This window comes from Nomia melanderi, chromosome 8 (assembly GCF_051020985.1).
Source record: "Nomia melanderi isolate GNS246 chromosome 8, iyNomMela1, whole genome shotgun sequence".
NCBI classification, from domain to species: domain Eukaryota; kingdom Metazoa; phylum Arthropoda; class Insecta; order Hymenoptera; family Halictidae; genus Nomia; species Nomia melanderi.
The window spans coordinates 15,383,856-15,400,498 of NC_135006.1; the positions used below are offsets into that span (position 1 = coordinate 15,383,856).

Consider the following 16,643-nt stretch of genomic DNA (forward strand, 5'->3'; position numbering starts at 1 on the left):
CTAAACGAGTGTCTCCGTTTACTCGTCGTTTATTCGAAAAACTGAGCACCTGTTATACTCGGAGAGCACCGGCGCGCTAATCCGTCTGTGTACCACGGAGACATTAATGCGACTTCAATAGCGCGAGGTTAATACTCGTATATAATCGGCGGAAAACGTGGGAGCACGGCGGGGCAGAGTTCGGGGAATTAAAGACGCGAGGGACGAGCGCGTTTCAGAACGAACGGCCGTGACTTCAAAGCGACGCAGGAAACGCGTTCGTTTGAAACGGATCCGATGAGCACAAGAATGGCCGCGGTGATCGATGGCCGTCGATTCAAGTATGCGCAGCATCCACCTTCGTTTCTTTCGAGCAGGCTCATTTCCACCGCGAATTCCCCGTCGTTTTCTGCTCCGGCGAGTGGGCCGGGCCCGAGAATGCCGCTTAATTTTAGCGCCGCTAGAGGAGGACGGATGGCGGTCTGTGATCTCCGTGCGGGACATATATTTTCGAGTCGACGGGACGCGTCGTCTACGTGCTGCTGAACCGCGACGCCACGCGTCCCCCAAGCTCGCGGGGCTCGCTCGTCGCGGACGCCATCGGAAATCTATAAAGTTCACCTGCAACCGTTCAATCTTCGGGCGAACGCGGTCACGATACTCCGCGGATAATTTATGTGCTCCTAAACTACCACCAGCTCGTGGATCGTAAATCTACCGAATGCCGTTGTTGCGATTCGCACTGGTCCCCGTTAACGAGCGCGCGCTGCGCGCTCCCGCGAGCTCGCCACGCGAGGAATGCACGACCGAACGTTTCGTCAGGCGAGCCCCTTCCTTCCGGTATGACGCGCGTCTCGGTCGCGTCACTCTTCCGGAATGTAAATACGCGTTATCGCGACACCGGGGCGGACGATACGTGACACGACGCGCGACCCGGGGACTAAGTACTTTCGAGCTGCGGCTTTCTGCCTTCGTTCGCGCGAACTGGATGTATATGGTTCGTTATACTTGTCCGAAGAAAGTGTAGGTATATTTACGTGTAGGATCAGCTTAGCGAAGGGAAAGTCGAACGCTGGTCGTCCGCGTTCCGTCCATCGGTGGCTTCTTAAGGGAAACTGAGTCTCGGGATGCAATAAACAGAGCCACAAGAGGATGGCCTTCGGATAAACGCTACCCTTCTTATGCAAACTAGCTCCAGAATCTCGAGTAACTGAATCGAGTGGAAGATGGTTCAAAGAACGGACATCGCGAATGCTTGAAAGAGTGTCAAGAGATAGATATCGTAACCGAGCAGCAAAAGGGAAGCTTGTAGGAGCATAATCAGAAGGGAGAAACTGTTGCAAACAGTTTCACGCGGAATGCTTTGTCCAGATGAAAGCGCGAAGCTCAACCAGAAATATCCTTCGCGAGATTACGCGCGTATACACCGAGAAATATAATTGTCATCCGGATAGCAGTTAAAGGTTGGAGCGGCTCAAGCATCCGCGACACAAAGGGGGCCGGGAACGCGGGCTCGAAAAATTTGAATGGCGGTCGCGAGGAACAGCTGCGCGAGCTGCGAGCTTGTTCCGAAGGTGAGCCAGAATGCCGAAAATTCTGGCCGCGTTAACGAGCACCCGGACGACGTCGACGACAAAACAATTCCGCGGGGAATGCGCGCCGGGCCTAACTTTATTTATTGGCCGGCCGAATGTAGCCGGCGAGGATCTTCGGAGGGCGTGGCCCGTGGGCCGCGTATCAATCTCCCCGTCGCTGTCTTTGATCTGCGAAAATAGCCCGAGCCGTTGGCAGAGGTTTAACGCGGCGAGTCCGCGGGGTCGGCGTGGATCCAGCCGATTAAACCCGCACGCGCACCTCGGGAAAGAGAGCGAAAAAGCGACGGGCGGGGACACTTCGCCGGAGAAGAACGCCGGAAAGATCTCTGGCGGAACGAGAGTCCCGGGACAAGTGGATATTCAATCGGAGAAGAGATCGAGGCGGAAGATCCAGCAGTTACGATTCTCTTTCAAGGGACGATAGTCTCCGGCAGCTAGCTTTTGTCCAGCCCGGGTACGCCTCGCTTCGGTTCGTCGAATGATCTTCGATGGAGGATCGAAACGCGAGAAGTCGCTGGAAGTCTCAGCTCTCCGGGAATGGACGGTGCATTATCATATCGAGATTCAACATCTACGATCTCCGTCAGTCTCTCTCACTCAGCTGTTTATAGACAAGCCCGACTCAACATTTTTCACTGGGACATCAGCGTTCCGGGCGTGGATCAGTTCGTTCTCGCGCATAAATAGCACGAGCATCGACCGAGAAATGATCGTCGATTTTTTAACGACCGTTGGTCATATCGAAGGTGTACCGATATGCTTTTGTTCTTCGAGAAGTATTCTTAAGTCGTCATACTCGGAGCAATTTGTTTTAATTAGACGGTTACCAAAAAACGTACAAAGTGTCGCGATACACCGAGAGTCTACACGGAGTAACTTGAAGTCTCCGATACATACGGGCTGTTTTATCGTTGGTCTCGGGTTTGAGTCCCGATACCCTTAAAAGCCGCAGCCCCTCGCGGCGAGATGAATCAGGTCGGGCTAAGACAAAACCAACAGCGACGGCGAAGCGGCGCGGAGGGTGGAATAAGAAGAAAGGATCGAGCGTGTTCTCCGTAACCGGCTTACGGTCGATGCAATTTTCGCAAGGATCCATTAAGGAGCTGGCTGCAATTAGTGGGCGCCTTAACAAGGCCATTGTCGCCTAAAACCCTTCGCTGTCTTCCACCGGATTCCCTGGACCCCTGACCCACCCTCGATCCCGGGGTCCGCTCGATTTTACTTGCGGATTTAATTTGCCTTTTTCCTAGACACCCCCGCCGAAATGTCCGTCAAAGGGGTGGCCGTGGATGGGCTTTCAGCCGGGATCCTCCGTGAGGGGCAGGGTAGGGTTATCGGCCGAGCTATATCGAGTTTCATTAAGCGCATTGTGCGCTCAACGGGATGGCGGACGGTGGGTGTAGAGGGACGGGGGTGACTCGTCACGCAGGGGTCGGAGGTGAACGTCGAAAAGGAACGATGGAGGGGGTAGGGCGTGGAAGGGTTGTCACGCCAACCAAATGACCTCTGCCAGGGATGGAGAGAAGGCCTTGATGCTCGTGGCAAGCGGTAATTTTCTCTGTTTACCCCATTGTTAACGGTGCCGTGTGCTGCAGCCACGCCGGAGTCGAATTAAAGGTATACCCGCGTGCGTTGATACCCGGTCCGCATTTGCATGCGTTCGAAATCGCTCTCCATAGCCTTCGAGTCGACGCCATCGCGAGAAGTCGACCTCCCGACCCTGTGCTACCGACGAACACGCGCGGTCATGGCGTTCCCTCCTCCATAGAGATCGGGAACGGGCTCGCCGCGATAGGTAACTTCCCTCGGATGCGATCGGTCGATTATCGAAGTAACCTAATTACGATCTGCAGTTCAGTGATACAGTTGGAATAGCTGGTGATAACGGGGGACTTCGCGCACCGAGAATATCCTACTTCAAACGCGAGAACGGAAATTCTTGAAGAAACGAGAACGCCAATCGGTTGTTGAAGAAGCGGAAACGAGCGCGTAGCGAACGAATACGGATTCGAGACTATTGCAGCTCGGATAAGAGTCACATCTCCTCGGAGGAATTGGCCAACGTTTAGCTGATATCGCAGCTAGAGTCTTTACGACTGACGCACGACGGTGTGCGTGTGAAAAGAACGCGTCGCCCATTAGAGCTCCACACACGCTCGCAGTTGAATAGCTCATACACGGTCGCGGTATCACTCGAAACTACGCGTACGGGACTCGGCAGTGTTGAATAGCCCAGGAAAATCGGGTAAAGTATATTAAACGGTTTTGAAACTGTCGTCGGAGTCGGGTCGGCGAGCGAAACGTCGCGTTAAACGAAGCGCACACGCGTCCGCATTATAATTCGCCGGCAACGTTAGGTGTCAGCGGCACGGTCGCGACGCTCGCGGTGAACAAGGAAGCGTGTAGGCGAGACGGCGGCGAGCGAACGGTTACCCAGACGTTTCACGAGTGTTTCTGAAAAGGGAGAACAGGTGAATCGCGGGGCCACATCGTGGGAAGAAAGCTCGGTAATGGGCGTACAGAGTGAAGTGGCTGGCAGAGCGCTACTCTCAATGATGATGGATCTACTTATATCGTGCGGCTGGCCGTAGTGGATCCCGGCTCGCGTTAATGGGACCCGCTGCGCCGGTGAATGCAGGCGTTTCTTCGTCCGACGCGGCGCACGGTTCAGGCCGTTCAGGCTGTTCAGTCCGTCCAGGCCGCGTATATTACGTATCGCTCTAATTGTGAACGATGGCGCGGCCGACGTCGCGTCGTCATCGGTACCCGCTCGTCTACTTCGATGAATATCCCTCGGTCCCTCCTCCTCCTCCTCCTCCTCCCCCCGCGTCTATCGTGGATCCGCGCCATTAAATCGGGAGGGATAAACGTACAACCCTGTTGCCCGGGCAACGATAATCGATATCACCTTAGCGCCACTTCCCCGATAAATAAACGGTAAACGCTCCTCTTAATTAATTCTTACTGTGCCCGAGCACGAACCGCGCGGTCAACCACGGAATTAACGAACGCGGCCGCGCGCCGCGCCGCGCCGCGAGGAGAGAGAGAGAGAGAGGGGAAGCTCTCGCGTGAATCACGCTAATAGCGAACGACTCGTCGACCGTTCCTGTAATCTCCGTAATCATCGTCGCTGATAAACGGTGGACGCGCGACCGCTAATACCGTGTCGCGGGCCGACGCGAAAAGTCCTCGCGTCGCGATCAAAATACATTCCCTCCTAATTGTGACAGGTGTTCGGTAAACCAGCATCGGCGAGCGGCGAGTAAACAGCCTCTCCGCCTGATAAATTATCGAGCACGCGTGTCCAATGGGAAAGAACGGCGTACGGGGAGTGGGAAAGGGGGCTAAGGGACTCGAGGGACGGCCGGGAACCGTGCTACGTGTGCATGGTCGAGCTCTGAACGCGAGCCCCGCTTGATTGTATCAATTAGACCCCGCCTTGGGCTTCTTTATACGATTAATCTTAATATAAAGTTACTACCGCGAAACGGCCGGCTCGTTATTGTCCGAATGAAGTGCGCCCAACGTCCGGGGACAATTACGAGCGAGACCTCTCGCCGTGGCACCTGCGAAAACGCTGCTTTTTCGACGAATTAAAGCGCGAAAGGACCGCGCCGTTCGTGCACCCCATAAAGACCAGCGTACAACAGATTTTACGGCCGCACAATTATTCAGCCGGATACGAAGCGAACGACACGCCCTGCCCGATGCACAACCCTCTGCGCACTCAATTAAAAGCGCTCTCGCTTTTCCTGGCAGCGTTACGTTCACACCCGCCGCGCGTTACGTCGCGGATAGAACACGTGCATGTTCGTTTCGCCGGACCCTTAAAACGGAAACTTTACCGATACCCTGTATCGGAATCGACTCGCAGTGTTTCAGTGTAACTGATTGGGTTACCAGGTGATACGGAATGACCCGGTTGATTGGCGAAAGTTCAGTACTCAAGGTTACGGTAGTACACTGTCTCGAGCTATTCGGCGATCGGTCCGTTTAAACGACTGAATCGAGAAATGGATTTCGAACAAAAGATACGGAGACGTTAGTCGTGATTAGTTCACAATAATGTACGTAATTATTCGTTCTAATGACGTCGATCAACGTTTGAAGGACATAAACATTGTTTCCAATTCATAGCACGGATGCTCTCGCGTTCTATGCAAATTCAATATCGATCTTTATTACTTGACGAAGGAAATAGAGTATATATTACCTGTCGCTCATGAAACGGAGCGATCATGGAGTTGCTGCGGGATCCTATGAATTACTGTAATCTTCCTCATCAAACTTGTTTCCCGATCATTGCAGCAAATATAAGTGTAGGTTCGTTTCCGCGCACCGTGATATTCAGGAACGAGCGTGTCGGTGAAAATAAAAACAGCCGCGTTTAGCGAGCGCCGAAGGACGCGCGCCCGCGCGGCTGTGCTGAGTCAGGACCGTCTCTCGTGGCAATGGGAGCTGACCGCGGCTGCCGGCGTTAATGGATTTGACAAGATTGAATTATAGGCCGCTCCGTCGCCGGCAATACGCTCGAAGGGGAGCACGGGGTAGGTCCGCGCATACTGACGGCCCATTCGAAAGTAATGGACCGATCCGGGTCCGAGGGAGGCCGAGTGGACACGCGACCGCTGCCGATAATTGCTCAGTGTCGGGAATTCCACGTCGATTTATCGGCGACTCGCGGAAAAAGCGCCCAATACTGTGAGCGTGGGGAACGTTAATGAAATGGCGAGGTTTATCGGCTGCGACTACCCCTAAACGAAATGGGAACTGCTCGACGGCGAGACGATTCGTTCGCGTCTCCGTTAGAGGATCGGGCCACGGAATCTTCTCGAGGTCGTTTGCGAGTACGGGCGAAAAAAATTCTCCGCCTTGTTTTTGATAAAAGCCGCCTCTCTCTCTTTCTCCCTCTCTCTCTCTCTCCGTGGCTGTCGGTGAACGTAGAAGGAGAATTATTTCCAGGAGAGAGGCTGAATCGAGATGAAACGCATCCAGTGAAATTAGAACCTTTCCCGGTAATTAGGAAGGCTGCGTCCAATTTCTCAGAGCGACGGAGGCAAAAGCGTTTCCTTAAGAGAATGAGATCCGAAGCACGACATTCAGTAGCAGTATTTCAGTTACTTTCATTAGAGCCTCGCCTCCAACGGAGGAAGATCGGCCGGCGGAGAGGGGTCGCTCTGACCTCAATTGGCCTCAAACAATTTGCCTGCTGAATTGGTCTTCCCGGCGCGGAACGCGGCGTTTCTCCTTGGCTGGAGCCTGAACGCTGCTACGTTGTTACGTGTATTTATGTATCCTCTATCTCGAACCTCCCCCGCCCTCTTTTCCGAACGTAATTTCCGAGTCGCGTTAAACTACCGGAGAGTCCCAAATCCTTCGCCGATCGATCGTAAATCGCCGATCGAAATTGTTCTCATTCAGCGTGTTATGCCGCCGGGAAACGAATCGAGTCTTTGCGTTAATATATTTACAGCCCCCTCCCGGTATACCAGCGATCCGGTAATCCCTCGACGAGGAAAGTACAGGGGATGAAACGTGAAAACACGCGGACGTAATTGAATCGTCGTCGAAGACGCTGCACGAGGCGACGAGATTGGTGCCGTTAGAGCTGCATATCGCTCCGCGGCATGCGGGCGGGAGCTTATTATTGTTTGATTAACAACCCCGCGAGTTTGTGATATTTCATAAGCAAGCAAAGGGTTGCGCAACGAGATTGGATGGCAAATGTGCATACATACGTACATACACAGCCGGCGGCTTAAGCGTAACGCTAGAGGTTCGCGAAATTCCGTCTTTGTTTCTCTCTGGCGTACCAGCGCGCAAATGGGAGCTACAACCGTCAGCTCTACCGAAAAGACACAGAGATCCGCTAGTCCCGGTTTTTATGCAACCGGCTGCAATATCATCCCCGATTCCCCGGGCAACCTCTTTCCTACTTTCCACCCCCTAGACTAATTCCGATCAACATCGATGCGACTGCGCCGAATAGGCCGCTGATAGTCGCTCGTAAATTCCGCGGCTGGTATCTACAAATTTTCCCGATAATTCCGCCCGCTAAATAAAAGCGCGCGTTGTCGAAATAGAGGACGCGAAAGAGAAATCCGCGTCACAGGCGCAGCTGCTTGAGACGTTTTCCTTTCGAACGGCTGCGGAGTTATGCCAGCGGTTACCGGGACGGTTAGATTTCGACTTACTGCCGGTGTTGTTGGATTCGCGCGGAAAGACCTCGTTTTCAGCTACTTCTCCAGCGAATTTTTCTCTCTCTCTCTCTCTCTCTTTTCCCTCGCATTCCGACTCTGTTCGCAACTCGTGTACCACGCTCGAACTCGCAAAAATCCGAGCGACGCGCAGCCACCAGCTTTCTTCGCGTCTCTTCCTTCAGCTTCAATACCATCTTCGAGGGCCCTCGACGATTTCTTCGCCCTCGAGTCAGGAGCATTTCTCCGAGAGTCGCTACCCAACGTCAGCCTCCGTCGCAACATCGAATTCAACGTCCGATCGTGCGGAACGTCGCGATCTATCGACTCATCGTTCTCGTTGGTATCGTTAAGGTCGTTGTCAGTCGCTAAGCTTCCGAGGGTACGCGAAATATTTTCGTATGAATCTGCGTCGACGTGGTTTTCCATTGGATTCGTGTCGCGGTCGCAACGCGTTGCCCGATTCCGCCGTTTCCCGGCGAAACGGATTATACAAAGTTATCAACTACACTTGAATATTAGATCTGGTCGGGTTTGAACGGGTCTAGGCAACGATATTTGCCGAAGCAGTGGAAAATTCGCATTCCACTTGGCACCGTAATACGTATAATAGCGTCCACGTCGTAGTCCATTGTTAATTAGTCGGGAACACGAACAACCTCTCGATCGATGGAATATTCTCGGGGCGATATCGGGCGGAAACCTGTACGTTGAAATTTACAATAATGTCGGCTTTATCTGGCACAGCCGAAAATTCGCGGGATTACATCTCGGCTGCCGTAATCCCATCGGCCGAATCGTTGCAGCATCTTACATAATAACACGAGGCTTTGAAACTGCAGTAGCCTTCGTAGCCTGCAGCGTTGCGTGCCATGGAGTCGGGAGACCTCGCAGGGAGCTCGAGTATTGTTAGCCAAAAGCTAGACGCATTCATCTTTCCTTTTTTCCCGCGGAACGAGCGCGTTGCTCCCTGCGCGTCGCGCATTTCGTCGGGAATTAAACACCGCTGAGGCGTACCGATTATTCTCCCCAACTGTTACCGCAATCTGTACGCTGCAGGACGAATCGGTACCACAGCCAGCCCAACGATATAATTATGAGCGCCTTTGTGGCTGGGTCCGCGTCGCTGCACGAGTAAAGCCGCGCGGCTGGAATCCGTGGTCGAAAGTGACAAACTGCGGTTCGCGGACCTTTTTCTCGCGTTTTTGTCGAAACTTTAAATCCCGGCCGCGATAACAAGTTGTACATCTTCCTATTTCGCGACGGGGACAGCGGGCGCGTTGCGTCGTCGTAAATGTATCGCGAGCGGAGGAAACAAAAATAGTTTTGACACATCGTTAACCGTTGACTGAGCACGCACGCCATGTAAAAGCCCATGCGTATTTCGACTTATAAGAAGCAGCCTGGCACGCCGCCAGCTCCCATCCGGCCGATGGCTGCGCTCAGATTTATGTTTGAGTAATATCCGCCATGCTTTGGCTTCTTACCCGGTATTCGAGAGAGTCCTTTTTGCTCGCGCTAAAGACCACCCCGGATAAATTGGCGTTACGCGAAAGCGTAAACAATAAGGACAACCCTGACGCGGTTCCCCCGCCTCGCCGACTGTCCGCGGCTAGCTCGTAGACAAGCGACGTCGACGATCGACCGTTGTACCGCGTTTAATCGTGTCTCGTTCGTTTCCGCGGGAATCGTCGAGCAGATTTTTCGACGGCGAAGACTATAAACACCCTCCGACCGAGTTCCCGCTGCCCGTCGGCAAGTGGAAATCCAAGAAATGGACTTACACCGTTCTTCGATCTCGCGTCGTTAAATATCGTCCAAGGGAAACTGGGTCGAGAGTCCTCCGGAATAAGAAGAATCGACCGCCCCGTCTCTTTCTCGAGTCGCCCGCAGCCCACGGAAAATAGAATTTCACCGGGGTGGAAGCGGTATCGGTTCTCTCGGGCTGGAGAGTATATCGACTTCGCAGCGATAACGAGTCGACGATAAAATAAATTTGACGTTTCAATTTATCGATACGCTCGTCCTCGGTGTTCAACCGACCTTCCTCCGTCTTAGCCCTCCGCCCCGCTCTTGTTACGTTAACAGCGCTGAATAACAGGCGATGTAAAACCCCCGGCGCGCCGCCGCAAAACTTCGCCGGGGAAGCTACGGACTCCGTCGTTCCGTGTACACGTTCGACTTCCTTTATGATATTATAGAATCCCGAGGACGGGTAACGAACCAAGTACTTGTCCCATAAGTAAATCAGTGTAACAAGCCGGTCTATCCCTTCGTTCGAGCGGAAGCTCGCGACGGAACGAACGGAGAATCCTCCCCCAACTTCTTTCATCACGCCCGGCCGAGTTTCCGCGATTCGATTTAAGGGCCGATACCGTTCGCGCGACGTCGTCGCCGGCGACAAACGAAATCTGGGACGATGACGAATTTAGAATTTTAAGCGCGCCAGCGCGCGCGCGCGCGCGAGCTCGCCTCGCCGCGGGGACGAAGCTCTGCAATCTGAATACTTATGGCTTCCCAAGGATCCCCGGCGAACATCCTCGCGACGCGTATCGCATTCGTGCCGCGTTCCGCGCACTACTCCCCTCCAGCCTCGTTCCTCCAAATAAAATCGCGGACAGAGCTGCGCAGCGCGCGAGATTCGCCTCGCTAGCTGGATCTTCGCGACATTCGGTCGTACAAGGTCCCCCCGTGTCGCTTCGGAACTTTGCTGATTCAATTTGCGAAACGCTTATCCGCTTTGCTCCGAATTATTCCTTCCATAGTCTTCGCGACGGCTCCGAGGCACATTCGGCTCGAGGAACTCGCGTGTTACGTCCCAGAATCGTAAATAGTTCCCGGTGTCTTTCGGGGCAACGAGCGTGGACGCGGCTGAAAGACGAGGCGTGTTCGGGGATAACGCGAGATACGGATACGTTATCAATCCTGCCGAGTTAAGCCGGACGTAAACGTGGCGTCGTTCGTCCGTCGGCGGTCGACCTAATCCTGCAAATCCACGAGGAACGTCCGGATCCATTGGCCCGAGTGTCCCGCGACACTGGCGAGCGAACAGCCGAAAACCCTTTCCACCTCCTCCCTATTGGTATAACCTTGACTCTGCGGCTGGCGCCAGACAGTGAAAATAAGGTGGTCCCGGGATCGGTGTCCCTGCTCGTAACCGGGCCGGCCATTTAAATCCACCGAGTTGAGTAATTTACGAAGACGTCGCTTTGATCCGATTTCAAGGGGTCCCGTCCCGCGCGGATCTTTACCCTTTTAGCGCCAGCATTTACGCTCCTGCGTCAAATTTATCAAAGGATGGGACCGACCGGCCGCGAGGACGCCGCGAAAAAGGTCTCAGCGCGTTCGCGACATCTAATTTAAGTCGCGGCTTCCGCTGCCTCCGTATCGCTTACGAGTGTTAAATAATTGCGCTTACGAGGTCCGGAATAGATCATCACCTTTTTGCCGGGAAACCGCGAAACAGCCGGTACGCGAGGAGATTTTATGGTTGGTCAAACGGCGGGCTATATTTGATTCGCCGCGGCTTTTCGTCTTGTTCTTTCATTGCCTCCGCGGAACGAATTACCCGGCGTAACGAAGGGAACGGGCCAACAGGAAAGATACGGGATACGGAACGTCTCGTTCCGCGCGGTTTTATAGTTTCAGTGCCACGCGAAGCGGGTTAAACTCTCGTCCCGTCGCGCGGAACACCGCGAACACCTTATCAAACGCGAACGAGGGATATTTACGGTAGTGTTATAAGACGTTCGATCTAATAACTTTTGATAGCGGACTCGAAAGACTCGTAAGCACCCGCGGTATGTACTTACGGTACTTACGTAATCGAGCAAGTTCGCCGCATGTGCGAAGTTTCCCGATCGATATTATCAGGAAACTTGTCGATGAAATTAATTGATGGTAATACCGTAAAGAGAGCCGCGTCACGGTTATTAGCGCGAGCAGTCGAGCTAATGGCATCTTTCGCGGTGCTCGAGCCGTCGCGCCGAGACGTTAATGCAACGTAGGTGGCTACGTGTATATTTCAGGCTCGTTTCCCATTCACCGCGGAACATATTTTGTCGATTCGAGCGTTTTCGGATAAGGAACCGACGGACGTCGAAAGTTCGCGGCTTTAAAAATCCCGTCGTTCTGCTTGGTGGGAACTGAAAGGGAAGGAAGAAACGCGGGAACGCGGAACGTTGAAACTGTTGTACGAAAGAACAATATCGCGCTGAAGCTAATCTACATAATAACAGCGGGCCGCGATTAAAAAGGTCTGCGTGTGTCTGCGGGAGCTCTAAATTAATATTCCGCTGAACTCGAACAAGTGGCTGAAACTTCTCCTCGGACGTACCAAGAAACTCGCCGAGTCCCGGGAGTTTCATTAAGACATTTCGACCGAGCAAACGAGCCTTGCTTATTGCAGTTTTCGGCATTAATTAGCAGTCGACGGAGACGAACTTCGGGATGCCGTTTCTTTCGTAACGGGCCGTTATCTTCCCCGCGGATTGCCGGGGAAGGTCGTACGTATCTATTCGGTGTAGCGGGCCGATCGGCGCTATCGTTTTTCTGCTACCAAAGCGCGATAGAGTGAGCGTTAATGTAATGGCACGGAAAGGTAACCGTGAAACGGGAACTTCGTCGTGGAGAGGGCGTAAAGGCCATCGCGAAGGCTAAGCCCTTCGAGTTCCCTGCAGCCGGAGCCAAGTTTAATCAGACGGCGAATCGATGGCTTTAATTAAGGAAACGTCTTACTGCCGGGGTAGCCTAGGTGCGGCTAGGTTAATACCGTAATGTATACATTACCTATATATATACACGCGTGTATCCATATTCCTACATGAACGCGACACAACGGCCATTCCCGGGGCAAAGCTGCCGTCGTGCCGGGGCCACTTCGGTCTGTTCGCTATGTACATTCTACCCATCGACCTCGAAACCTTGAATCGCGCCTTTCATCCTGCTCCGAGTCCCGTGTTATCTCCGCCTGGCGACCCTTAACGCTGCTCTTGGTCGAGATGCAATTCTACCAGCGAGAAGCATTCGAAAAGGGACGAGAAAGAGAAAGCATAGACGACAGGGTTTCGCGAAATGAATTACTTGGAACGGAATACTTCACGATAGATCGCAAACGGCAACAGAAATGGTTCTCTCCCCCGATTTCTCGCCGCCTGTTAGCCCTATCCTTGCACCTTCTAGGACGATCGTAAAGCTATTCCACACTGCACTTCATGTCTTTATTCATGCACCCTAAATTAGATTGTCCAGGCACGCTACACGGGATTCGGTCGCATGTACCAAGGTTGGTTACACCGCGTGCATCGAATTGAGAGCCCGTAGTATATCGAGGACGAGGCGAAATCGCACGGAGAGGCGCTTTAAGATCGATCCACATTCCGCTGAATATTCTTCCGTTGTTTATTGCGTCCGGTGAACGAACGTGGAGCAAGGTAAAATCAAAATCGAACTGGGACTCATAGCCCACGCATCATACAGAATTGGATAATGTGGTCCGGAAAGGGTCTGAGAATTGACCGATACCGTGTATCGCCCCTAATCGCCATAGCAGCGACAGCATCCCTGATCGAGGTTTCCTACAGGACAGGGCACGGCGTCGAAATTGGTCGGCGTCGGAGCTGATCGTCGACAACGCGTAAACGAGGCTGTGCACGCGTCCCTTGCACGAACGTATCTACACACGCACACGAGCAGAGGAGCTAAAGGGTCTCGTGACGCGTTGTTTCCCACGAGAACGTGCGGGAGAAGCTGCGACAGCCTCTCGGTCAACGAAGGAGGCTCGGGATAGAACCACGAACCGACGGAGGGACAGGGACAGAGAGAAAACGAGGGTAATCCGCTTAGATCGGCCGACACGCACGCCACGCACCGATGTCTCTCTTAGAGGCGGAGCATCGCGGGAGTGCGTGTACCGGCGCGTAGACGCGCGGCGGATGGAAACCGAGCGAAGAGCAACACGGCGGAAAATCGTGGAACATCGTGATTTGCACGCGCGTCACACGCCCGTGAGGGACCGATGATTCATCGAGGGCGTGCGGGCCGAACTAATTTCTGGGGATAACACTGTCGGCGAGCGATCTCGCCCGTGGATAATTACGATAATTGGGCCCGGGACGTGATTCTTCGCTCCCTCCGCCGTGGTTTTCGATCGGTCACGAGAATGTTACTTTCGCTGTGTGTACACACAGTGTACACCGAAGGAGGAGGAAACGGTTACATTGGCTTCGTTCCAGCCGTCCCCGCAATTTCGCAGCCCACGGCCAATCGCCGAACGCGACGCGAATTTTTCTGAGCGGCGCGTGTTCGAGTCGACCGCGCTTCGCCGGCCAAAGCGGGAGGGGGTTTCCGGGGGTGCGTGTTATTAGCTGACTTGATACCCTGAACCAAGGTAGTGGACCTTCGGCCCGTTCCGCGTGGTTTCACGCCGGATATGAACGACCGGCGTCGCGTCATTGACAACGACGTATGTTTGCGAGCAGCACTTCGGACTGTTTTGATACCGTGGCTACGATAGCTACTTAACACTACGACTACCGGACGGGTCAAGTTCACCGACATCGGAATGTTTATTTCGCAAGTATTTCAATTGTGAAGCCGCTCCGCGAGAGATTTTAAATGAAATTTCTATATTCGTATAGAATAGTCGATGTTACTTGAATATTTATGCGAAATAAATCACTCTAATTGCTCGGTAGCTCAGTGTTAAATGTTCTACTGTCGGCGAAATTAATCCAGCTAATTGCGGCCATTTTTATCCGGCCACCATCGCTTATGGTGAATATTTATTATAAGCACTTATGAAACATACATGCAGAATCACATGGAGAATATAAAATCGCCCGACAATAACGACCGAAAGCATTATATCCCCCATTCGAGATTCTCATTAATTCATAGTCCGCTCTTCGGTTCATTCGAAACGCGCGTTTCCAATGGTTTCAATATCCGGCATCTTACAATCCCGCAGCTAACCTGGCCATCCATTAACGCCGCCAATTGGCATGTTGGAATTAATTTAACGCGCGCGCTCACGCTCGTAGCATATTTATTACATTTTATTCAGTCGCTGCTTGTCAGAGAAGGATGAAACTTATCCCTTATTAACGGACCAAAACGCGATGCAATTAATGGCGGCCCCGCAGCCGCGCGTACGCCGTGCCAGAGGAAATTATTTATATCGATCGTCGGATCCCCGGATCATAATACCCGCTGTAATTATTATTTACTCACCTTTACGGCGGGAGCGTCACGGAATTACGATTTATCCGTCGATGATGCAACCGCGAACAATTGCAAAATGGCCAGCAACCCCGATACGCGTGAGTGACCGAGCACGAACGCAGAGTACGGACAACACACCTGCGCAGCCATGCACGCATCGAGTGGGAGTGGGGGGTGGCAGCATTGCGTGCGCGAGACCTCGTGTTTCCTGTCGCGTCTAAACGATCACAAAGGCCACGGTGGATCGCAGACGCGTCTGAACGGTCCGAACGCGTGCCCACGAGGCCGTTCATCCGCATTTGTTTACACATGAGTCCGCTGCCTAATATTTCACGGGCCGGTTCGTCACTGCACACTCTAAACTCGGTTTATCCGCGCGCACACGTAACGTCTCCGCGAACCGCGACCACCTTCCCGCGACTGATTCAGTGCGCACGTCGATGGCGCAGCTCATTCGATTTCGACCAATCGAAACATTCGATTAGCGACTTTCGCGCCCTCACGAGCGTCCATCTTTGATTACCGGTTTTCGCGCCAGCATCTTAGCCTTGCGTGTGAATGAGTTTATTGTGAGAATGCTGGCGTGAGTGTTTCAACAACGATTTCCTGTAAACTCTAGGTAACTATACTTGAATCAGTGTTACTTTGTAGATAAGAATTCGACTCGTTCTAACGAGTAATTGAAGATATGGATATTGTATTTCTGCTATCTATGTTAAACGAAGTAGCATAGGTTAAGATACGTATCAATACCTTTTAATTAACACGTTAACTGCCACGAAATCATAAATTTAAATCATTCTTGGCATAAATTAAAAGCTCATTAATTGATATTCGCAAAAATGGCGAAGGTTAGTAGTCTATATAGACGAATGTTTGTTACCTAGGATTAAAAAGATGTCGGCCTCGACGAGGACGCAGGGGATCGATGCAGTCTAGCCGGTGAGTGAGAACTGCTCGAATATTTCCTCGCGATTTCGCTTTACGCGAACCGATATCGAAGATCGTAACACGAGCGGCGGTCACGCGGCTGCGGACCAATGGCCGCTCTCGATAAAAGTAATGTCGGTGTTCCGCGGAGCGTGATTCCGATGGTAAACATCAGGTGGAAAGTCACCCATCGCGTGATGGTCGCGATACCCGGACCGTTTAGACTTTCATCCTCTCTCTTTCTCGTGGCATGTAATTCGAGTGTTTCGCGTTACCCCGTCTAGAACAAGGTTATGGTGCGGAGGGGGTGGCTGGCAAGTGGTAGAAAGCCACGTTCGTGTATACCTGTGTCAGCACGAACTGCATTCGGTGCAATGGGTCGGGACGGTCCGGGCCGATCTAGGATCGGCGCGGCGGACCGGCTGGGACCGGCCACGGATTCCCATGATTCCGCGTCGATACGTTTTATCGTACGTAGAAATTGTTTTCGGCCGACTAACGGTCGTCTATCATGAAACTCCGCCGGTACCTCCTAAGGAAAAACAGCTGCGGCGTGCTGCGCGCACTACGGGGCTGATTTGCATGGAACCGTTCAGCGCCTCGATAGCCCTATGACCCATATATGTGCACACGGAAACGTTTGCGCGCCGTTATCGGTCATTATTGCTCGACGTATGCCGAGAGGAATAACCATTAAGGGGGAGCAAAATTTCTGGTAATA

At 52.9% G+C, this 16,643-nt stretch overlaps 1 protein-coding gene and 1 long non-coding RNA gene across 4 annotated transcripts in view; one reads left to right on the forward strand and one right to left on the reverse strand.

The window, feature by feature from the left end:
* Positions 1-15,393, reverse strand: part of LOC116423813 (uncharacterized) — a 141,604-nt gene extending 126,211 nt beyond the window's left edge. Inside the window, exon 1 of the long non-coding RNA XR_004234323.2 lies at positions 15,002-15,393. This is a non-coding gene — a long non-coding RNA (uncharacterized LOC116423813). The remainder of the gene's footprint in view (positions 1-15,001) is intronic.
* pxb (putative Hedgehog signaling attenuator pxb) overlaps positions 1-16,643 on the forward strand; it is a 245,006-nt gene that overhangs the window by 51,098 nt on the left and 177,265 nt on the right. Inside the window, exons 1-2 of one of the 3 annotated variants that reach the window (XM_076369797.1) lie at positions 15,402-15,607; positions 15,876-15,934. The exons of 1 other annotated variant lie outside the window; for it this stretch is intronic. In XM_076369797.1, the coding sequence (XP_076225912.1) occupies positions 15,921-15,934 (14 nt within the window). In that variant the 5' untranslated portion in view covers positions 15,402-15,607; positions 15,876-15,920. Of the gene's footprint in view, positions 1-15,401; positions 15,608-15,875; positions 15,935-16,643 lie in introns of those variants that run through there. One more of the 3 variants, XM_031969425.2, reaches the window with a different exon arrangement.